This window comes from Ptychodera flava, chromosome 15 (assembly GCF_041260155.1).
Source record: "Ptychodera flava strain L36383 chromosome 15, AS_Pfla_20210202, whole genome shotgun sequence".
Taxonomy (NCBI): Eukaryota; Metazoa; Hemichordata; class Enteropneusta; family Ptychoderidae; genus Ptychodera; species Ptychodera flava.
Genome location: NC_091942.1, coordinates 40443962 through 40468331, shown reverse-complemented (window position 1 = coordinate 40468331; position 24370 = coordinate 40443962). Strand labels below are relative to the sequence as shown.

Sequence of the window (24370 nt, the reverse complement as noted above, 5' to 3'; positions counted from 1 at the left end):
TCGAACGTAGAAATGAGGGCCATTAGAGAATTTATTGCGCAAATTGCGCAATGGCGCGTCCTAGAATTAACTCTGGTTCACAGAAATTTTCCAGTCCCACCTGAAACGCATAAAATATGTCAATCTTTTTAAAAACCAAGTAGCAGTACTAGAGTACACCATATTTTTACCAAGCCAAGTATTGAGGTATGTAATTGTCTCGAAATTGACATTGTACGAGCAGAAGTACTGGCTCGTACTTTCATATTACGAGTGACGTATGCAAGCTATAAGTCACACATGCCTTTTGACCTAATTTTTATGAATACGCTTAGGACTATACTGTATTCCATGGATGAAAGATTTTTGTTTATGTGAAAGGATTTTACGACAAACGAACGCTTAGACACATTTTCTGTGTATATTCGAAACTCGGAAGTAGGAGCGGGTGTGAACTTCGTATGATTATTTTTTTGGTCGTGAGAGCGGGTCCAGTGCAGTGCGGAGGAATGACTTTCGGACGAGTCTGTGCGTACGGGTCAAGACTGGAGACGACGCGACACTCTCTGACTTATTATACGCAACGATGGTAGACTTTTTTGCAGACGTCGATTGTAACATTAAGATGTTAAAGAGGAACCAAAGAAGAGGTTGCAATGTCCGAACATCAAGGAAGAGACCTCGATTGGTTGTAATGCACTTGAACCTACCGCCGTTATAAATCTTTTTTACTCTCTCGAATTCGAAAGTGCAATGATTTCACAGACATAAAACCTGCGTGGCTCGCGAGTCAGCTTATGACCTCGAAATAATCTGATCACCACATTATGTTAATCACAGTGTACAATGAATAATATGAAGGATTTTATGAGTTGGCGGGTGTTTTTGTGGCACCCGTGTGTACCTCATGTTGTACAGTCTATTTGAAAATGACCTCTACTAAAGACTAACATTTTTCTGACCTCGCATTCAACTTCAAGTTTTGAAAAAGCACATTATCGGAACCACACTATTATTGGTGTGTATTGTTGAGATTACGGCCCCGCCTATTGAATAATGGTATAGTCAGGTCACTGTGGGGTCAATATTCCTGTTTGTCATCGCGGAACTTGCAGAAGCCATACAAGATATCGATGCTCGATACTTCTATATTCAATTCGTTTGTTCGCGCTCCTGAACAACAAAAAAAATCACTCAAAACCAACTCATCACATTCCCAACTTACCTAGCTACACTCAGTTCGGTAGATAAGTTCCAGGCATCAGTCGTAGTATAAATGCTGACGTCGATTTGTCGACGTCAATGAAGTCGGCGTCGACGTATTATTTTTACAAATATATCTATTTATTTGGCGTTAATTAGAGGAAAATCACATCAGAGGGTGGATGACGTATGTATTACAATATCCCGGGTAGGCTAAACTGGCCGTTTTGTTTATCGCTATTAGTGCCTACTCCCACCGTACCGCCCATCGTCTGTAACTTGCACGCGATGTTTGCACACGAACGAACGCCCAATGCCAGTCACTCAGAGTCGTCGGTTTTCTTGCTACCCAAGTTGAAATATATGCAATTGTGAATGTCATTTTTGAAAATTCACTAATGCATGCAATACCACTTACGATGAACCCACAATTTATTGTTGTTGAGATTTTGTCAACAGTGTTATAAATATAGTGCTGCAAAGTCAGTAGGCCTACCACGTGAAAGACGTTTGAACTCGTTCCCGTACTTGCTATATTCAAGCTGAAATCAGTCAAGTCATTACGTGTTTATTTCGCATATTTGCTATATTTTAGCACCCGTACTCAGAACCCCTCTTTGACATTCTGTTTGGCATGTTTCTACGTTCATTTCGAATCCTATTTTGTCTTTTTTTTCAACGCTCAGTTCGACGCTGTTTTTGTTTTTCCACGCTCAGCTTGACGCTCACTTTGTCGATTTTGGGACCTGCATTACGTCACTCGTACTTTGAAAGTACGGCACATTACGTCACTCGTACTTCGCTCGTACGAGCTCGTAGGTCTGCTCGTAGTTCGTCCGTTTTGAGACGATTAGATAAATGAAGTATTGTAAAAGTCTCTGTACACATTTTTACATTCAAGACCATTACCTGCAACCAATATATTAAAACAAGTTAAAAGACTACATTGTCATCGTCCATCAACCCCTATACTTGCAGCTTAAAGTTTTTGATGTATTAATTATTGAACGTTACTTTTTTCCTGTATAGGGAATTTTTGGCTACAGGAGCACCATGCGAAATTAACATTGATGGTAAGACTATAGAACTAACTCAGAAGGCATTACAGAAACCAAACCGGTTTACCTTTGAGGCTGCACAGACTCATATTTTTATGTTGATGAAGAAAGATAGCTATCCAAGATTTCTAAGATCTGATGCCTACAAAAGCTTACTTGCAAATTCACTCCAACCTTCATCAAAGAAAAAGTAAGTACAAGCAGTAAACATTTCCACAGTAATCTATCATTGTGCCAAAGCAATGTTTTTGCTAAGGTTGGTATACATGGGAACATGATTTAGAAATGGCAGTAAATGTTTTTTCTGTGGCCTAGTATGATTGCAAATAACCATTAAGGTGCCTTAGACTTTTCATGCCATACAACCTCACGTGCCAAGAACTTATTGAAACAAACAACTTGACATGTTGCACTTCTTTTAGTGTGTACAGTGTGTTCCCTGTAAGGGAGAAGGTCATTTTCAAACAGGCGGTACCTCGCGCGGAGTCCGTGGTGTCCCTCTTACCCTGTCGGGACTTGAGGTAAAACAGTTAGCGCTTTTTAATGAGTTCGCATGCATAAATTGTCCCGCGGAAAACCGCACAGTTTGGCACGTCATTAAAGCTTGTGACGTAGTCTTCCGATCTTGCCGACAGTAATGCCGATGTGTGACAAGTCCAGCGAAGGAGCAAGGACTCGCACACGGTCATCTGACAGTGTTCAACTTGTCATATCAGTAATAGCTTTTACCGGGGTCTGAAGAGGTCAACCGCAATTTAGGTTGAGTGACATTAGTGTCTATTGTTGAACGAATCAGATTGCATGCCCTCCTGGGATCCTAAAACAGTCATCTGGCAGTTCCTAAAATGCGTTCTTAAGGTATAGACACACGTTTAATTCATTTTTACAGAGATTTTGGTTTTATTTCAAAATTGGAGTCCGTACCATATGATCTTTACATGTGAAAAAATGTCGAGACAATATTCTATTAAGAAATGCTTAAAATACTAAGAAAAATAGATTTTTTTGCGAACTACGCGTACTGTTATATTCGGTTGTCTTAACTGTGTACGGATTAGTTAGGATAGCGACGCAGGGTCAACAGATTATGTTAATTTTTCTGATCTTGTCCGGCGCGCATGCGCATACTTTCCACTGTCCTATGTGCATGACGTTCAATAACAATGGCTGCCGTAGTGACAAGCGGAAGGCAGAGACGCGTAAAACGTAAGCGTGGTCGTAAGAAGAGAGTAAGTAAGATCATGGACCAGGCTAGCAGAACAAAACTCAGATTGTCTGACTTAGGGTCGTACTATAGCAACGTGGCAGAAGAAGAGATGTCGGACACGAGTCTTTCTTCCGACGACGAAGCTGGTTGATTATCAGATTCTCTCCACTGAAGTGAGTTCTCAAGCGTGAAAGTCAGCGACAGAGTCTGTCTACCACAGAACGCTCATTCTGATGCGAAGGTCGGCGATAAGTGAACAAATTTGTGAATGAAACTGGTGGACGTGTCAAGTGATGAGTATGCATAAATTTTCATCTTCCAGGGCCCGGAAGCTGAACAGGCGCACGGGCCGAATGACGAACTTGAACAGTCACTGCATTCCGTGATGCCGCGATGTCGAAATCAGTGTGTACACTGAGACTCTCGCAAACGTAAAATATCGCAATTCGCCTCCGACGGGCGTAAAAGATACTTCTAATCCGAAGAGAAACGGATTGATAGAGCTTGACAACCGTTTACAGTTACGGTAACAAGCTTAGACTCTAATTTGAGAAAAAACAGATTAGCCGTAGCAGTGTTTGTTATGTAAATAAACCGCCCTCATTACTTGTACATCTCAACAGTTTGTGTGTGTTTTTCCCGATTTTCTCGCTATTTATGATCGTCGGAAGGGTATTTGATGTAAAATACAAAACATCAAGTCTCCTGCTTGATGCAAGTTCGTGAACATGAATATAAATCGCCGGGAAAGTCATATCAACGATCGATTTTTGTACGTATAGGGGTGTTTACACAAATCTTTGATTATCTCTCTTCCGATTTTGGCCTGACAAGCATAACTTCAAAAGAAATTAGGTCGGAGTAGGGTGCACAGATCGGTCTGATGTTTTACCAGGTCACAGAAGCAATACATATCTGTAAAACAATGTCTCAGATTTTCGGTAAAATTTTTGGAACAAGAGAAACTCTTGCTGAAGTGAACGAAACCCGGTAATTTATTCAAAAACCCAGAGTTGTTACTTTCACACCTTATTGTGCTGAAACTAAAGGGAATAGAAAAAATCTGGGACACCGTTTTTTCCCCAGAGTACTCAATTGTTGATTTCTGTTCAAAGATCTCAAGTCGGCATAGTCCTTGCAGACCTAATTTTTTTTGGTAAAAAAACTCAAAAACGCATATTTTTGAGAGAAATGGACACAGACACAGAGATTTCGGAAAATAAACATATTTTTCATAATGTTGATATATAGGGCTAACAGAAAATATATAATGTGCGGGGTCCAAAAGTGAAATTTATTGAGAAAAGTGAGTTTAAAATAAGTATCCTCTAACGTGTGTCTATACCTTAAATTAGAAATTGGGCTCGGGACTTTTCAATGCGTACTGTCTGTCGAAGTGACCTAGAAAAATAGCAACACGCAAACAAAATGTGCAAAAAAACTTCTGCTACAATGTAGCATTACGTGTACAGATATGGTGATCCAAGGCATGCAGAAGTCTTATGTAAATATTTTCGGTTCCACCAATAATGTGTACGCCGATTGGAAAGATGTACGCAGTTTTAAAACTGTACTATTTTCCAACTGTAACACCGGCAGTTGATCATATTTCTAAAATAAAAATGACATCACTGATCACAAAGAAATGGGATGTTGAAAAGAAAGAGACCATGGTAGAACTTGACGTATGAATGCTGGTAATGTTGTCTTTCTTATAGCTAAAGGTCTATTTGTTGAACAATATTTAAGTTCTGAAGCAATAATAAAAACTACAGCTTACGTAAATATTTTCCCCAGTGCGAAACTTTACGTCATGGTTTAGTAATGCATAAGCTTACCAAATTTATTATGCTACAAACAACGTAGACAAACATTGGTTATTTATTTGAACACCCGAGATCGGCGCTATCTTTTTCCCTTTTGAAAATTTGAACACAGAAGCTTGTTTGGGTGGCAAGGAACATGTTATGATAGAAGTATGGTCCTAAGAAAATTTCTCAGAATCGGGAGCGCGCGACGTGGTATAAAAAAACGACATGCATGTACTTTGAACTTTGAATGTACGGTACATCGGTCCGACAACTATGGCTCCCGATCCCATTGGTCTGTTATGTTTCTACACATTCCGATTTTATTCAAAGATTCACGGGGTTCTATAGATGCCACTTGAATTAATAATGAAATCAGTTTTCTGTGATCCCGTCAAATCAACCACAGGCGCTCTGTATGTTGCTTCGCGATGCCGGCCGGTGTGTTGCACTTGCAACAAGAAGAGAGAGAGAAAACCTCGATATCTGGATCAGCCAGCGATCTACAACAAATGTTAAAATGGCAATTTCGCAGCTTAAATTTCATCGAAACTTAGTGAAATATTTTATTTGGCACGAGACTAGATGCGAACAGACGGTTTTTGACTAAATGTGACGGCAACATCGGGTTTGGGATATATTTCCGCTGCAATTCCGAGGTCAAGACAGGACAACCCTAGATCTCCACTGGTTGGTCGTAAGATCCGAAAATATCGCAACAAATATTGGTTATTTTGACTATCTGCTGATGTTTTTTGACGGTAGTGTAATTATTAAATGTTGTAGTGTTGTACTGTTATGGTAGCGACGTTATTTTTTTAACTTATCAGATACATGGCTGAACTATTAAACCGTGGATATGTTTCCTCATAGATTTTGCCGTCGAGCTTCGCGAAAACCCGCCCACTTTGTGCAGTTTGCTTTTTAATTAGACGAGTTCTTGTCTAGTTTATTCAGTAAGTTTAACTGGAATTTGGGCAGCGTAATAACCGTTTCAACATCTGGTGCTGCTTGCTCGTTAGGGCGGCGGTCCGGGCCTGGGTTTCAACTCTGTCTTTTTTTCTAGTTCAACACACGGGCCTCGCGAGGCACTGCGTCAGGGGACATGTGAAATTAACTTTTCTCTGTTGAACGTGAGACTGACTACGGAGAGGGGGTTGAACTCGTCAACCCTGCAACACTAATTTGTATCACTGATGTCTACGATACTACGCACGAAGTCTGCATTAGTGCATTGCCAGTGTTTAGTAGCGACATACGTTGAATAGTTAAATAATAACACACGCCAGCAAGGGCAAGATCACGATTTGTTGCCCGCCCAAGGGGTGGGGCTCATGACGGTAATATTGATGATACCCTCGCCTTCGGCTCGGGCATCATCAATGTTACCGTCATGAGCCCCACCCCTTGGGCGGGCAACAAATCGTGATCTTGCCCGTGCTAGCGTGTGTTATTAATTTTATAACACCGAACAAACACTGTTGTTTTGAAACTTTGCTTAGAATGCAGTCAAGTGTCGATCGAGACTCGCCACAGTGAAGCGTTCTATTTGTTGCTCGATTGTAATGCTACATGAAGTTGAAGGTCAACTTAAATTAACATCTATAAAAACAAAGACAGTGTTGTTAAAGCTTTTCAGGTTTAATCATTAATGTACTAAATGTCCTCTACATCAGGTCCAGCTAATTTCTTGTACCCTTACAAAACCCATTGCTTTACAGAAAATTCCAAGCAAATGTACGCGATGATGTGGTATGCGCAGAAAGGACGCGCGGTATTCCAGAACGTGGTAGCGGGCTATATCAGTGCACGCGACAGGGCTATATCAGCGCACGCGACAGGGTTATATCACCTAAGCCATGTTCTTTCACTTTTTGTTCTATATCACGTGAGTGAGGCTCAGCCAATCACAGTACCTGGATAATACGTGAGTTGTAATAATCTCAATTAATCACTTGTAGCCTACATTCTGTTTAAACGCCCCGACTCTTTGGATGCTGCCTTCATGACAGTCAAAATACTGTGAATGCTTCAGCATCCTTCCTCAGAAAAAAATGAATGAAACCCTACAATGATTATCATCTTTGCGTTCAGCCGACCACCCCCCCTCCCCCCGGGCCCCACGTTGTCAGGTGGCCTGTCTTCTTCAGCTTATATATTGTCTGGCAATATAACACTTTCATTTGTTTTTTGTTCAAAACGGGATAAACGCCGGTCACACCTATAACATCGTTAACAGTTTGTCAAATATCAAATGTGTGAAAGCAACTTATTGAATTCCACACTCTGTGAGCGACTCTCCCTTTTTAGCGGACGCTTTGGTCTGTCAAACAGCGTACGATCTGATGAATGAGAGTTTTCGGTTCTTTCTTTCCGATTTTCCAAAGACACGTTGACTTTCTCTTCCTTGTTTGAGCGAAACAAACGTCGGCTTCACTCGGAAATGGTCGGCTATTCGTGGGCGTAACGTTAGTCCAATGGTAAACTATACCCAACGTGAACGTCGGAATAATTTGGACTGTAGTCGGGAAAGCAAATTTGACCTTGAGAGAGATTCCCAGTATACATGTTTGCTGATCGCGGTACTACACTGATAGCCACAAGTTCACCGATTGCATTGTCTGAACTGTTCGTGCCAGGGCAGTTATTGTTGTTTAGTGAGACGCGTCAGCTTTACCGCAAACGGCAGCATATTGTGGTGGTTGTGCGGGACCCTTCGTTGACCCTTCAAATTTCGTCACCATTTGTCGTAATATATCAACTAAAATCAAGTCCCGTTCCATTGTTATCAGAATATTTAGCTTGCCTTATGTCTGATCGAGAGGAAGCGTGCAAACAATACACTTGCCTTTGGTCGTAAGATAGTCTAGAAGGCCGTGTTCGGGTCACTATTTCAGACAGAATAAATATATATCGGAGCGTATTTGCGAGGGAGTCTAAAAAAACGCACATAGGATTCAGAAACGACCAGGAGCAGACAGAGAAAGACATCGAAAATAAATCACTACATAGACGGTGAAGCGTTAATAAACATGATGAAATCAAATGCAAGTTCAGGGAGATCGGACACAGAAAAGCCCTTCACAGTATACATGTTTAAATTGCTTGAAACCTCCAGAAATTGAGCAAAATTCAAATAAAATGCTGAGTGGTACATATCAGAAAGCCATTTTATTCCAAAGTAAAAACGCAGCAAGACTACAGATCATAGCTGTATCAGTGTATGGCATAAATTCCGCAAATGTAGGAATTGGGAGCATGTCAGCGTTCGAATTTTGTCCTAATAATGACATTACCCTGAAAACTGACGTTAAATACTTGTCATAGGCAAAGGATACGTATTAAACATGTTTGTCTACTGTTGATATCAGTCAGCTGGCAGCATTACAGCATGAGCGATCATGATTTTGATCAGTTTGCCACTGCCGCATTTTGCAGAGCTTGTCAAATTTTATGCATAGAATCAGTAAATTATTTGAATGGCTCTCGACCAGATCCGTAAATAAATTTCTAGGCAGTGGTCACGCTAGCTGGTATGTTAAATTTCTCAATCATACTTGGAAAACAACAATGCAAACAGCATAAAAAAACACTGATTTCCAATAGGGCCGTTCACAGTTTACGTCACTGTTCTCTCATTAATATGCAAAAATAAATATTTGTCCGCATTTTTAGATTACGCTTTTGAAAATTACGCATGCAAGAACGACGAAAATACATCTCAGTGGGCGACTGCTAGTGTAACAATGAATACTAAAAAACATATTCACGACTCAGAGTACAAGCTGCAAAAACAGCCACGCATGGAACATTGATAAAATTTGTCCGCATTTCAAGCTGCGTGTCCGATGTCGCGCGCGTACAGCTATATTTAGTAACAAACCTGTAACCGTGAACAAGGCTATTAGAAAATGAAAAATATTTCGAGTTTATTTTGTAAAACACTCACATTTTTCTGTTTGCTCAACGTTTAAGACCTGGAGCATACCTACCTAGTTCTGTAAAATCTTGAATACAGAGCTTCAATCCATTGTTTTGCTTCAGCTAATATTTTATTGAAAATTTTATTTAACATTTTATTGAGCATTTCTGTGAAATGTGGTAAGTAATATATGATCAGTCACGATAGTAATTTGTAGACGAAAATGTAGAGATTGCAGTAAAATTGCTACAAGTTTCAACACTTTGACCTTTGATCTTTTGTTTTGAAATTTGAGACCCTTCAACGAGTGTTGAACGTCTGCGGCTAAAAATAACCAGCACGTCCCTCCAACTATCGCGCAAAGTAGGAAAAAAATCAGGCTGATTTTCGTAAACTGCAGCACAGCTGTCACCCCTCCCAGCTTTTTAATTCCCGCGGACTTACCGCGGACGTTTTAATGCCGCGGAGATACGGTACCTCCATCTTTAGAGCAAAACGGACTAAAATAAAGGTGTGAATGGCCCAACTCCAGCCTGCGGTAATGAGTTCGTCATGAATATTCACGGCACCTGAGGTGCAGTAATCACCGAGGTAAACGGATAAGTGGGACGCCGCGGACTCCGCGCGAGGTACCACCTGTTTGAAAATGACCTCCTCCCTAAATAGAAGCCCCACTAAACCACCATAAATTTAAAAGATAAGGCAAAATGGTAAGCCTTGAGTCGTATTTCCATGCTTGATTTTGCAAATCAGGGATGGAAAGGTGGGCTAAAAATGGTTGGTTGAAAGTGCAATGAAAATGATTAAAAAAGTAAAAATGTATCATTTTGTCCTAAAGCCTCAACTTTTACATATTTTAAATTTATGAAAAGATATATTTGAGTACAAAAAATCAGCAGAAGTTATCAATGGTAAATATCAAACAAACAAACAAACAATTGTTAGTATTTGTCAATAATATAAATACTTGTCAATTAGGTCATTTCCATCTTGACAGTCAACAATTTTCAACCCTGATGAAGTGGGATTACACTGGTATGCAGATAAGAATGGACAGTGACATTGATCTAAATGTTGCCACACTTGTGTAATTGGTTTGTAAAGTTGTTCCAAAACTTGCCTCAGAAGTTCCACTGACTTGTTTTAACAGCGGTGAAAATCACAGAGCCTTTATGGACCCATAATAAACACACACCAGGGAATACACTTTGCAGTGCACTTCACATACACAGAATCATATTACATTCCTTATCACATGAACTGGCCCGTATCTCCACCTGTGTGACGTACACCAGCACAGATAAGAAATCCATATTACCGCTGTTGTACGTCATCAACCGGAACTTTTTTTCTGCAATGGTACCGTTCGTACATGCACGTTGCCACACAGACCAATTTTTCGTGATCGATGCCGTGCTCTCATGACATTTTGACAAAAAGGTGACCCGATAAATGAAAACATAAGCTGTCGACCTACAGTGCAGCGCCGTAGAATCCGATTGTATTTCGAAAGTTGACTAAGACAACACTCACAACAGAACAGAGTTCCCGTCAAGGAACAAAATTGGGATGTACCTACGGGCGATATATGTGTCACAGCAAACATCAAAGTCGGTAAGACGAAAAATTGACGACTGAGATGGCCACCGGCGAAGACCGGTGACGGCAGTGCCCACTAAGCTTTACAACTTACAAGCGTACACTCTGTGTGTCATCGATCTGAAACTTTGGGGCTCGCCAAGGTCGTAAACTTGTGATATTTTAATATCCACGGCATCTCTAAGAATGGTAACTACTGTTTCGATCATGTCGTTGCATTAGGTCATAAATATAATTGTAAATATTCTAAATAACTCAAAATACTATGCTTATCCGTTGCTGGCGCGGTGAAAGTCATGTCCGCCGATGGTAGACTTGCGTTGGCATCGGTCCAGCGTGAGACAATGATTGACATGCGCACGTGACCGAATCCGTATGTCTGATTGGTGGAGATACCATTTCATGAATCAAAAGTTCAGCTTAATCGGATTTATGAATGAAAGTATGCCTGTAAACATTCGCACATCTCCTGGGTGCCAGGCCGCTTTACCCAATAAATGAAAGTAATCCGCGTGAGGAAAAACACAAAATGGCGATAAAAACCATGCAATTTGTTACAATAATTTTGATCCATCCACATCAAAGAAAAATAAGAAGACTGTTCATGTGATAAATATATAATCCCATGGAAAATACCATGGGATTATATATAATTATATACACCTGCTTTGAGTTACATTGTATCACAGCCGAGTCAGAGTCTATAGTTGTCATTAGGCTCTTGTTGCCTTTGCATTGTATGAAGTTCTTTGGCAAAAAAATCATGATCTACATGAAAAGAGGTGTACATACGCCAGTAGTAGTAAGTGAGAAACTTGTCGAAATGTACGAGGATAGAAAGTCAGGATATCTTTACCCTACACACACAGACACTAATCATTGTCTACTTTATTGCTTTATATCAACAATTACAGCAGAAGCCTACAGTGAAACAACACTATCATCCCTCTTTAGTTTGTTGAAACTCAACTAAAGTTATCGATCCTGTAGTAAATTTTGAAACAACTTTACAAACCAATCACACAAGTGTGGTAACATTTAGATCAATTTCACTGTCCGTTCTTATCTGCATATGACAGTAAGTTCTCGAAACGTCAGACAATAAAATTTAGTTTGTAGTGAAGAACACTGTACCCTGGAGTTGGTGTTGCTTGACCTGGTCTATCGATAATATAGACACCATAATACCCTGGAGTTGGTGTTGCTTGACCTGGTCTATCGATAATATAGACACCATAATACCCTGGAGTTGGTGTTGCTTGACCTGGTCTATCGATAATATAGACACCATAATACCCTGGAGTTGGTGTTGCTTGACCTGGTCTATCGATATTATAGACACCATAATACCCCTCCATACATTTACACAAAAGCATGATTTATATCACTCAACAAGGGAAATATAGATTAAACAGTACAGAATGTGAACCAGCAACATTATTGCATTTCCAAAACAAGCTCTTTTTATTCATTTATCTTTGTTTGTTTGTTAGTTTGTGTTTTCCTTTTGGCCATAAAAAGCATACACATGTTACAAGGAAAAAATCTTAACTTTTGTTCTTATTTTGATTCTGAGTTTTTGGCATTACAAGTAAACACAAACAACTAAAAATTGATTTTGAATACACATGGGGCAACCAAGTATCTGCCTTACAAGGTATGCAAAATCAGAGGGCGTCTCCAGCTCTAGATACCTTGTGATTTGCAAACAATGTCAGACAAAGAAGTTCAAACTCATTACAGAATCCTTAACTTCTGGTCAAATAAATTTGGTTTTAGAACTGAATAAAATTAGTTCTAAGTACATCAAGAATAAATTCACATGTGAATACTTTTGATAAACAGCCCAGACACTTGATCGCGTAGTGAACATGTAAAAAAGTTTGATCACACATTTTGATGAACTCAAACATGTAAAAAACGTTTGATGAACACAACAAATTTCGCTAATAAAATGAAAGGAAACCAATAAATATGAAGAAATAAATTTATGTATCTGGTATATTTTGACAAATGAATGTATTATACATATAGAAATATGTTGCAAAATCAACAATTCAGAACATACAGTATTATACATTTTGTAAACAACCTGTGACTGGCCACTATGGCTGTCTTGATATCAGATGAAGAATATTGCGATGTCGAAGTTTACTGCACATAAACATCGGCTCATTGCCAAAAATCAACAAATTAAATTAAGATTTGTTTGAAACCCATTCAAATTTCTTCATCTTTAGTGCTTTCTGTCAAGAAAACCTCACTCACAGAGTCAGTCTTTAGCTTTCAGAGTGGTCGGTCAGTGTGATGCGCTAAGGCGACGCCATTTGAACAGCCTTTCTAACTTCCAATCACGTTTGATGTACTGATCAACAAAAGTTTTTCTTTTCACAGAAAACACCCTCAAATAATACCAAAATATGCTGTTTCTGTCATGTAGTTGCAATCATATAAAACATTGTCTTTCTTATGTATGGTGGACAAAAGCTTTCAGAACATTTCTCACTTCAGTCGAATCAGCAGCCATACCTGGTTGAATTTCAATGATACAAATAGTTGACCAAGTTTCCTCAAAAAGTCATACATTGATGGAAATTGCCATGGCTATGCTATATGATGTCATTATTTTAGTCCTTATATGGAATGGAAGTGTGTTCAAAGGGTAAGGAATGGATTTATTTGTCAGGTTACTTGTATTAGCATGTATGAATGTATATACAGAAATGGCACTTGAAGGATAAAAGTAATGTAAACCCATTTTTGCAGCAGTATTCACATGTGGATCATTATGATAAGATAGTTCTGTGAAACTGAAAAAAAGTGATCGAGTTCAACAAAATGAAATAAAAATACCTGCATTTGATAGTACATGTATTCAACTCCTTGTATGTCTCATGCTGTATTTTTTAAAGATTTTTTGCTTTTGGTGGAAGACTGAAGACTGCTAAAGTGACACCTAATGCATCCCCGCAGCCACTTAGACGACGTGGAAGTGCTAATGATATGACACAAAAAACCCATAATACACTGCGTGGATTATCACTTAGTACTGGAAACCTCCAAGATCTTGATCAATGTGAGGCCAAACTTCAAGCAGATTTTCTGCAGTCTGATGTGTAAGTTTCTTTACATATTTTCCATTCTAGCACAGATCTGTTCCATGTCTACATTGTAGTTTATAGTATAGATGCAGCAGGATACTGTTGACCATGCAGTATATCTGTGTCATATGTGAAGGTTCTATATCAAAGGAACCATATCAAAATCATAACAAGATTTTGTTTCCAAATGTTTCTATCAATTCTTGGTTTTAAAGACTTTTTCACATAAACTGCTAGCTCAAAAGCTTTCATCAAGCAGATTTTCTAGGAATGACCTCGATGAAGTTCCTTCCAATTATGGTATTATAAACTGTGAATATATGAAATTTGAAAGAACCCTACCCATGGTTTCCTTACAGGGAAAGAAAAAGTGAAAGAAATTGCTTTTGATGAGGACTTTGCTACTCACTTTAAACTTTTACAAACTGATCTGATCTTCATGTAAATTTGGAAAAAACCAGAAGTGATCTAGCTTAGGAATTGGAAAAGGAAACACAAATTATTCTGCTTTAAATGGCCAAATTGGTCCATTAAAATTGTAGTGGCTTTTATGTGACAATAAGGAATGGACGAGTTTCCAGTTTTTTCTTCAGAGTGTGCTACTGCAAGAATCCCCACCTGTCTACGCTAAATCCCCTTTTTTAAATAAAGACAAATGTGTGACCTGTCGCCCTCTATAAAGGTCTTGAAATAGTGATTTACGCTAGAAAATTATATTGACATTCAACACTATCATTACTGCTTCCTGCTTCCATTACTGCTGCTGAGGCTGAAAGACTATCGTCTAAACTTTACCTCCATATTACAAAACTGTTTTAACTCATAAACTGAAGTGTGAATGATTTGAGTAAGATTTCAGTATGCCTTAAAGGGGCAGTCTTTAATCCTTGGTTCTCTCATGAGTGGTTGTTGATATTGACTGTTTATTAGTCCCCACAGACGCAGTCCAGCGGGGACTTATAGATTGGGTCCCGTCCGTCCATCCGTACGTCAGCAGCCGTTTCTCTGTCATTCCTGAGCCTATTTTTTTCAAACTCTGTGCAAGGATAAAGTACTGTGGCATACATATGCATATTAATTTATTTTAGGATATGATCCAATATGGCCACCTGACGGCCATTTTGTTGCGATTTTTTCATGTTTTTGAACCATAAATCAGCTATCCCTGAACTAATTTCATTCAATGCTGGTACACAGATAAAGTACTATGGCATATATACGCACCTCAACCTACTTTGCTATACGATTCAATATGGCCGCCTGGCGGCCATTTTATTACAATTTTTTTCATGTTTTTGAACCATAACTCAACTATCCCTAAACAGATTTCATTCAAACTTGGCACACAGACATTGTATTGTAGTGAGCATGTGCATCACAATCAATGGTGTGAGCAGGGACTGTGTCATCAGCGATGACTTGTGTGATTTCAGTCCCTTGCTCTTCTTTGAAATTTTTTCAGTTAGTCCATTTGCTCAGAGATAAAGCTGATAAAAACCCTGCCCCTTTAACCCTTCGAGTGCTGTAATTTTTCCCAACAAAATCAAATGCAACATTTTATCAATTTGTATTAATTTTTCTGTATTTGTTTCAATAATTTTGGAGCAAATAGACATCACATTTCAATGGCTACAGATTTTTGGCAAAATTTTGGCAAAATTCTGAAAAAATTTGACTGGGGTATATTTTTTAAAGGCAACAAAAATTGACTTTGGCACTCAAAGGGTTAAACATTTGCTACATGGATTAAGAGCAAGAAATGTTGTTCCACAGTGAGTGTGGAGGGACTGTAGTTGTAAATCAGCAATGTGTAAGTGGTTTAATGACAGCTGCATCCTGCAAGGCGGCCTATAGCTCTGTGGACTTACTAACTAGATATATGTTATCACACAAATCATTATGTAATTGTGTAAATGATTTGAGCTGTACAGTATTTAGTATTCCCCCCCCCCCCCCACTATAACAGACGAAAGGAAACTTTGCTCGACATATGTCTGAGGCAAATCCTGGTACATTATAAAGTTCAAAGTTTGCTTGAGTCCATTATGGGCTGGGAGGGGGTACATTATTGGTATTGTTGTATAGTTTTGGCATTGCCAAAAAGTATGCGAATGGAGAAAACATCTGGGGCCGAAATACAGGCTAATCGGATACATTATCAGTAATAATTGTGGGGGGCTGATGTTATCAAATTCACTGGTATTGACAAAGCTTTAATATAATATGTGTTATATTATATCATGCTACCATGCGCCATTTTGATTGGACGAGAGCTCATTCCACCGATGCTAAAATACTGTTTTAGCACTGATAGCAGTGCTAAAACGGGCCCCTAAACCAGCATTTTCGAAAATTGCCCAGTCGGTGCATTTGAACGTACCCATCTAAACCATAGACCCTCGAGAAAGACCGAAATAGTCCACTTTGTTTCAACCCAAGACCGAATTTGATACACAGATAAAGTGTGGGTCTGTAACTCACCTCTTGGTGTAAATAAGTTGGGATCGATGATGAAAGACATCTCTGAAGCAGCACTTTTGGGGTATGATGCACACAAATATTAGGGCGACAGCGCACCGTGCACTTTGTGGGAGACGAGACGCGATATATCCTAGTACCGCTCTTTAAAATGAAGATAGTATTCGTTCATACACAAATAAGTTGACACTTCCTCACAGTAACGGTATGTCAGATATTCTTTACCAAAGTTTTGGCTATAACAGATGGGGATGTCCTAATGATGTAGACCAAGAAGTTCAAAATAACAATGGGATCGACTCCTGGCGACTGCGACGATATTTGACATCAAATGCATCGAGCAGTGTCAGCGTCCAGCTCTCCATGCATCGGGCAACATTTTCAGAATCTGCACAACTGTTCATCACAGTTGCAGTCATCGCAAGTCGCTTATTTTAAAACTGCTTGTTTTCTGGTACAATTAACGTCCAAATTATCCATCAAAAATAGATCCTGTAACTTCACTGTGCCACCACTGGATGTCGCGACGGTATGCGGTACAGAATGAGACAAATCTATTTTTAGTATGCCAAAAAAGCCAGGACTATTGTTCTTATGTAAATTTACGAAAAAAATGTTACTTTTTTCTTTTGATTTGAACTCTTGACCCATTTTCTGTGTGAGTGCAGCAGGTATTTTTTGACAAGTATCGTTCGTATTGCATGCGAATAAAATGCTATGTCGATATGGACGTAATGCGTATTTATCGTAGGATACTGTGTGCCTGTACGTAATCCCAACTTATAAAAATGCTCGGTCTCGGGTGCAGAATTTCCGACGTTCGATCTCTCAGACGTCTGTTTTCTGCATTTGGCGCTTAGAGTGATAAAAATACCCGAGTAAGACAACAAATACACACAAGTTGATATAATATAATAGCAATAACCCCCTTCGCAGTCGGGTATACACGAGATTTTGGTACAATTCGCTCCATATAGCACTCGCCTATCGGCTCGTGCTATATGTCGCGCATTGTACCAAAATCTCGTGTATACCCTCCTGCGGCGGGGGTTATTGCTTAAATATCACCACCACAATTGCCATAATCATAATCACTTCTATATCATTACTGCATTACTTCCACAATATCTTTCCCGATCATATTTAAGGTTGAGGCAATGCAATGCAAATCTGGTACAAAACAGCCATTCACAGTGTGTGAAGTAGGATTAATTGATTTAGTCAAATGTTTGATACAATGTTGGTGCACTATTTGTAAAATCTAACATCTGAGTTGCTATATCTGTTCACACTGCTAATTAAACTATGTTCTTGAAATTTAATAAAATTTATACATGGTTGTTATTTGATGTATTGCAGCTACCAAGGGGGATCAAGAGATAGTTCACCAAACCATTCTTCATCTCCAACACCTAATCCAACCAGAAAATTCATGTAAGTGTTTTTCCATTAACAACAGTCACCATGTCATATGCCCTTTAGAGTTTGTTTTGTTTTGTTTCGGGGTTGTTTTTTTTTTGGGGGGGGGAGGGTTTGGTGTGGTTGTTCTACGTACAATTGCCACTTCAGTATTTATTTGTTCATTGTGGTGATACGAGTCATACACTCATCGGATATTTATGGTGACATTACCATGTGTGAAGGTATGTGCACTTCCGGCAAAAATAAACTGTATTGTTCAAAACTTTATGCCAATAGCAGCTAGCACAGTATACGGTACACTTCAGCCTGGCTGTTATTAGCTCTGCTGTCAGCGACGCGGAGCTTATCAAATAGGTTGATTTTCCGTCGTCGTCCGTCATCTTCGTCCGTCGTTGTCCGTCAACAATTGCCTTCTCCTCTGAAACCGCAAGTCCAATTGCTTTAAAATTTTATATGCAGCTCACTTGGGGTCAAATCGTGGTGAAAATCTTCTTTGAAAGCTCTTGTCCGATTGCTTTGAAATTTGATATGCAGTTTACTTAGGGTGACTTCAGTCAGATTTGTTCAAATCCTGCTGAAATTTGCATATTTGTATTTTTAAGGCAATTTTTGTCATTTATGGTAAAAAAATCTTTAAAAATCTTCTTCTTCAAAACTACCTGTCAGATAGCTTTCGGTACATATGTCCCTAGGGATGATCTTTTTCAGATTTGTTCAAATCGTGCAGAAATATGCAAATTTGCATTTTTAAGGCAATTTTTGCCATTTTTGGTCAAAAAATGTATTTCTCTAAAAGTACTGGTCTGATAGTTTTGAAATTTGGTATACAGGTTTCTATAGATGAACTAAGTAATATATATTGAATTTCTGATGAAATCTGTAATTTTGTATTTTTGGGGCAATTTTTGCCATTTTTGGTCAAAAAATGTGTTTCTCCAAAACTACTCATCTGATAGCTTTGAAATTTGATATATAGCTTTCTATAGATGAACTAAATAATATTTATTGAAATTATGATGAAATCTACAATTTTGAATTTTTGGGTCAATTTTTTTCCATTTTTGGTTAAAAAATGTATTTCTCAATAAGTACTTGTCTAACAGCTTTGAAATTTGGTATACAGGTTTCTAAAGATGAACTAAATTTGATCTTTTGAAATTATGATGAAATCTGCAAATTTTATTTTTTGGGGCAATTGTTGCCATTTTTGGTCAGAAAATTTTATTCTCCAAAAAACTACTCATCAGATAGCTTTGGTTGACATGTTCTTAGGGATGATCCGATGTGATATATTCAAAGTATGATGACATCTTCGATTGTGTATTTTTGCAGCTATTTTAGCCACTTTTTCTGGCCACTGCATTGAGCTATCAAAGATTTCCACCTTCTTCATCAACATGTGTCAAAAATAGTTATTCTCTACATAAACACAGCGGAGCTATATCGGCCGCTAGGTCGCTTGTTGTTTCACAATTGGCCTTCAATTCTACCTCACAATGATGTCATTCTGAACTTAAGTCAGTGTGCATTTATACCAGAATGCATGCAATGCACATCGTTAAACACTTACAAAAAGTCTGGGTTTTGCTTGAAAAAAGTAACTGTGTGTATGAAACATCACTTTTGTTGGTGTTTTACAGGGTGACAAATAGGTTTGGCCCCTCTTTCAGTCAGAGTTGTGAAGAAATTAACTGACCAAGCAAGACAAGTGTGAATTGTAATAATTTAGGGACTGGTCAGTTTCTTCAGCTGGGGGTGGGTTTTTTTTGCGGACATCAAAAAGTGGCTGACCCCCCTATTCCAACTTTAGAAAACAGCGTGACACACTCACCCCCACTCCCGTCCCGAGACAAAGGTAAAACAAACATCTAAAGAGAGGGACAAAGTGTACAAATCTCAGTGTGTTTATAAATTACAACTTGACAGTGAAATTTGTTCAATTCAGCGTAGTCAGAAGTTAGATGAATGTATTTGAAAGCTTCAAAATGTACATCGCTGGTGTGGAAGACTTTGAAAATGACATTGCTTGTGTAGAAGATTTCAGCTCAATTGGATTTGACTAAGAAAACTTTCATTGCAATCTGGGTTGGAAAGAAATTTCCAGAATACAGACAGAAATGTACCTGATAGGTTATAGGAACAAATTCCACTTTCAAGTTGTAATTTCTAAACATAGTGAGATCTGCACGTTTTATTATTCTCTTAGATGTACCTGAAGAAGTCTACCTATAGAGCAAAATGTTGTACGCTAGAAATACATCTAAGACTACACGAAATACTGAGCAAACTGTTTTGATATTTAGGGGTTATTACACGAAGTTAGGGCGATACCGCGTCGTATTCTCGTGATGTGTCCGTATTTTGACTCGTTGCTGCGCAACTCGTCAAAATACGGACACATCACGAGAATACGACGCGGTATCGCCCTAACTTCGTGTAATAACCCCTTTATCATACATGCATGCTTTGGTTATGACTGTTTTCCTACAGACGCTTCGAAATTAGCAACGAAATCAACTTGAAATCGACCTTGCTTCCTCCAGGCTGTACTTATAAAAAGTTGGTTGCTAAGGAGTGATGACAACCGTATCACTTCTTGATATTATTCCGCTATTGGGCCATTCCACTGCAAAGGAGGGTTCATGGAGCACTTTTACAGCAAACAATTTAAATATTACGATGTCGACACAGGTTTTCACAATTTGAAGAAGATTTATTTTTAGTTTAAAATGACGGTGGATGTAAAACATTGGCGGGAGTCCACAAAATGGGTGTGTTTTCGTGTTTTAATACATAACCTCATCCCTGCGTGAAAGTTATGAGGCCGCCAAAATCGGGTCAAAATACTCGCGCCACGCTCAAACTCTTATCGAGTATGAACAGCTGAGAGCACAGAACAAGCAGCTTTGCGACATCTATGAATGCACATACAGTGGATACAATACCAGTACCAGTCAGTTTATCTCGAAGAATTATACATGTTCCCAGACGTCAAATATGCCAAATTTACCATCTCAGTAAGCGGATTAGTGAAAACATGAAGAGAGTACACTGTAAGCTGTAGTGTCGTAACTCGTTTGTGATTTTGTTGCTGTACGAATAAAAGTACATTTCAAAGGTATTTCCGTCGTCTGCTCGTATATTTTCCTTCCTGGCTTGCCAAAATAGAACTAAACTTCGACAACCGAAGCGAAAGTTTGACTTTCCCTAGATTGCACATTGTATCTGAAACCCGCACCGCATCGGTGCCACCAGACACGATCATGACCTGTGAACTGACAGGTACAAATCGGAAATATCATGTGCACCTTCAATCTTGTCTGTCGCGAGTATTTTCAGTGCGGTTGGATTTTCGTGGCTCATTTACGACTGTAAACGATGTAATTCACCGCCCAGATACTCTAAGCTCATCAACAGGAAACTTGTCGTAAACCGATTCTATCATGATACTCTGTCAACCGATATCTTTACGTGTAATGATACTTCCATGGTGTAAATATTCAGCAGCGTAGACGACACGAAAACACTGCACCGTGCACCGCCACGGGACCGGCCGTGAATTGACAGGTGTCGGCAAATTATACAAATTTTCAATACGTTTGTTTGTATGTTTTTGGTACAACTGGACTTGTGCCTAAGGGCAATGCCCATGAAGTGACTGCAAACAACAGAATTTTGACCATAATCATAATGACGTTTCGGATTGTCATTTGTCTTATTCGCTCAGCTGTTTTATATGTACATATACCAACGAAGGTCATGCATACAGCGAAGGTCACGCGTCCGCGTCGCGGGAAGTAGTTCGGTTACAGTGAAAATATAATTCGTATTTTCACTAGTTAAAATATGGGCTCATATCAGTACCGTCTGAACAATAGAAGAATGGCAATACAGGCATAGCATGTATGATAATTGCTATTTATTGGTTGTATTTAGGTCTACTAAATGCTGAAAATTCAGTAGATTTCAATCTGATTCGAACTCACAACATACGTCAGCCAGTCACCTAACGAAGGCGTGATGCCTTCGTTAGGTGATTGGCTGACGTATGTTTTGAGTCAAAACCACTAGCAAAAAAACCCGCCCCTTAGGCCGCGTTCAAAAAAAGTGGTGGGGGGGGGGGCTGGAGGAATTCAGGGGGGGATTCGAAAATTTTTTGGGTAGTCGAGGGGGGGGGGACTTGAAAGTTTTGCTCTGCCTATAGGGGGGACCTGAAAATATTTTGACTCCCAACATTTTGATGTCGTCCAATGGTTCTAATGTTAGAAATAATTAAACAAAATCTAGAACCGTTTTGTCATATTTTATGTCTTTAATCTCGAAAAAGTCTAAAAATGTATGAATGCCATTAAATTTTCGTAGAACAAGTTGGCCTTGTAATGGGGCAGGAGCTACAACTGTAATTTTTCAATATTTCTATGCAATGTATCAAACAGTTTCTTGGTGTCTCTCTACAGCATGCTGAAAAACACAATATTCAGTTTGTCAACAAAGCCCGTTTGTCTAAATATTGGTGATAATTGAATGAGGCAAATGCACGGTACACGTAGGCTGTGTCGGTAAGCTGAATACTGGATAGCTCAACATTCTGTAGGGAATAGAACAAGAACACAATTGTATAAACTGAACAAAAATATTGTCAAAATAAAATGTTAATACAACTACTGCCCTGCTACTACATACTGGCAGAGACAGTGATACATGTAGCTCTGACTCTGATGTAGTTTATGTCTTGTACTTTTGAAAAAAAAATTTTGGAAGGTCACTCTGCTCATTTTTAGCTATTATAGACTATAGTCTATAGAAGCTATTGGGATGGGTATCCGTCCAGCATCCGTCGTCAGTCTGTATGTATGTATGTATGTATGTATGTATGTATGTATGTCCGTTTGTGAGGCGTACGTCCACTCAAATATCTTGAGAACCGCAGTACTTACTGATTTGGTATTTGTTGTGTAGATGAAAAATATGATTTTGAGAAACTATTTTTTTAAATTTTTTGATATTGTTGAAAATAGGCAAATTAACGCCAAAAAAGGCGTTTTTGGTAAAAAATCTTCTTCTTCATAACCGCTGGTCAGACAGCTTTGTTATTTGATATACAGGTCCCTAGGGATAACACGACTTAGATTTGTTCAAATTGTGATGAAATATGCAAATGTGTATTTTTAAGGAATTTTTTTGTCATTATTGGTCAAAATTTGACTTACATTGTATGCAGTGTGCGAAATTAAGAAAAAAAAGCTTCAGGTCATAAGGGCCTGCACCAAGTCAAAGCTTCAGGTCCTTACAGAAAACTGCCGGTCCTCAATAAATGCAGTTGTTAACGACCATTGAAGTCAACTTCTCCACCAATACCATGCTTTTGAATGTTGTAATATTTAATTTTTCATGTCCTTTTATCAATAGAGTCAGTAAGTATTCTCTAAAAAGAACTAGTGTTTATATAGATTGCAGAATACTGTAAGTGAATGATCATGAATCATTCATCTACACGATCTGGAATCTGAAAAAGATAACAGCCCTCATCCTCCTCACTGTCATGCGCACACATTTATCAATGTTTTCCACCACCGGAAGGGGGACTATGGGACTAACAGGAGAATTTGACATTTTTTCTAGCCATGCCAAATCTCCCACTCTCGGACTATAAAATGATGTCAAACACCCAGGGGTCGGGGAATACAGGCCCATGCACTGGCTACATGTGGATGATGAGAGCGAGAAAGTTTGTCTTTCTATGGGGAATGGTGTTCTCTACATTGCTGTGTACAATTGTACACTACATCATGGCATGTGATATTGTGATTTGAAAATGGTTGGCGAGCTGAAAATCACTTCTGAAATTAGCCAACGTTAACGCGAGTGGTAGAAGAGTGAGTGAATAGCTTAGTACCCTGGAAACAGTCATGAGTAAGGGGAGTGTGTGATTCATTTTTTATGCAAACAATGATCACTACGTCTTTTTTATTGTAATGTAAAACAGCAGGGAGGAAATACTTGGTTTGTTTTTTGATATGACGTATGGATTACTTTCAAAAGTTTTCAAAAAATAAATATGCTCAAATGTGACCTCTGTTGCATTCATGAAGAAACAGATGAAGTTATACTTTTAATTAAAAGGACAAGTATCGTAACTTTTTCTCGATTATAGATATTGCAGACAACATGAATGGCACACGTCGCCACTCGCGGAAATGAATGCATATTTTCTGATCGGAAAGTTTTGCCTGAGCGATTGCTGGGTCTCATCGCCCTTTAAAAGCTTAAAGTTATTAAAATGACTCTGAAAAGTTTGACAGACACTCGATACTGCTGAAAACCAGGATCATTTAATCAGTTAATCAATTAATAATACCGTAAAATCTTAAAAGACGTAATTTTTTGCGACATGTAGGCCTACAGCCCAGGATGACGGTTGGTTTTGCATGCCTGTCGTAAAACGGTATACATCGAAACAATTTGAAGCCTCTCGGCCTCTGAGAGTATACACGACGGATCGTGCAACTTGACAAAACAGTTATGATAAGGCCGTTTTGTTTTATAAAATGTACACTTGTTATCATCTAGTCCTTGAATCGGGTGTAGTTCAA

At 38.8% G+C, this 24370-nt stretch overlaps 1 protein-coding gene across 3 annotated transcripts in view; it reads left to right on the top strand.

Annotated features, from left to right (window-relative positions):
- Nucleotides 1–24370, top strand: part of LOC139152188 (regulator of G-protein signaling 9-like) — a 159506-nt gene that overhangs the window by 127486 nt on the left and 7650 nt on the right. For all 3 annotated transcript variants that reach the window (XM_070725321.1, XM_070725320.1, XM_070725322.1), the window contains 3 exons: nt 2212–2430; nt 13689–13892; nt 17715–17789. In XM_070725321.1, the coding sequence (XP_070581422.1) occupies nt 2212–2430; nt 13689–13892; nt 17715–17789 (498 nt within the window). The remainder of the gene's footprint in view (nt 1–2211; nt 2431–13688; nt 13893–17714; nt 17790–24370) is intronic.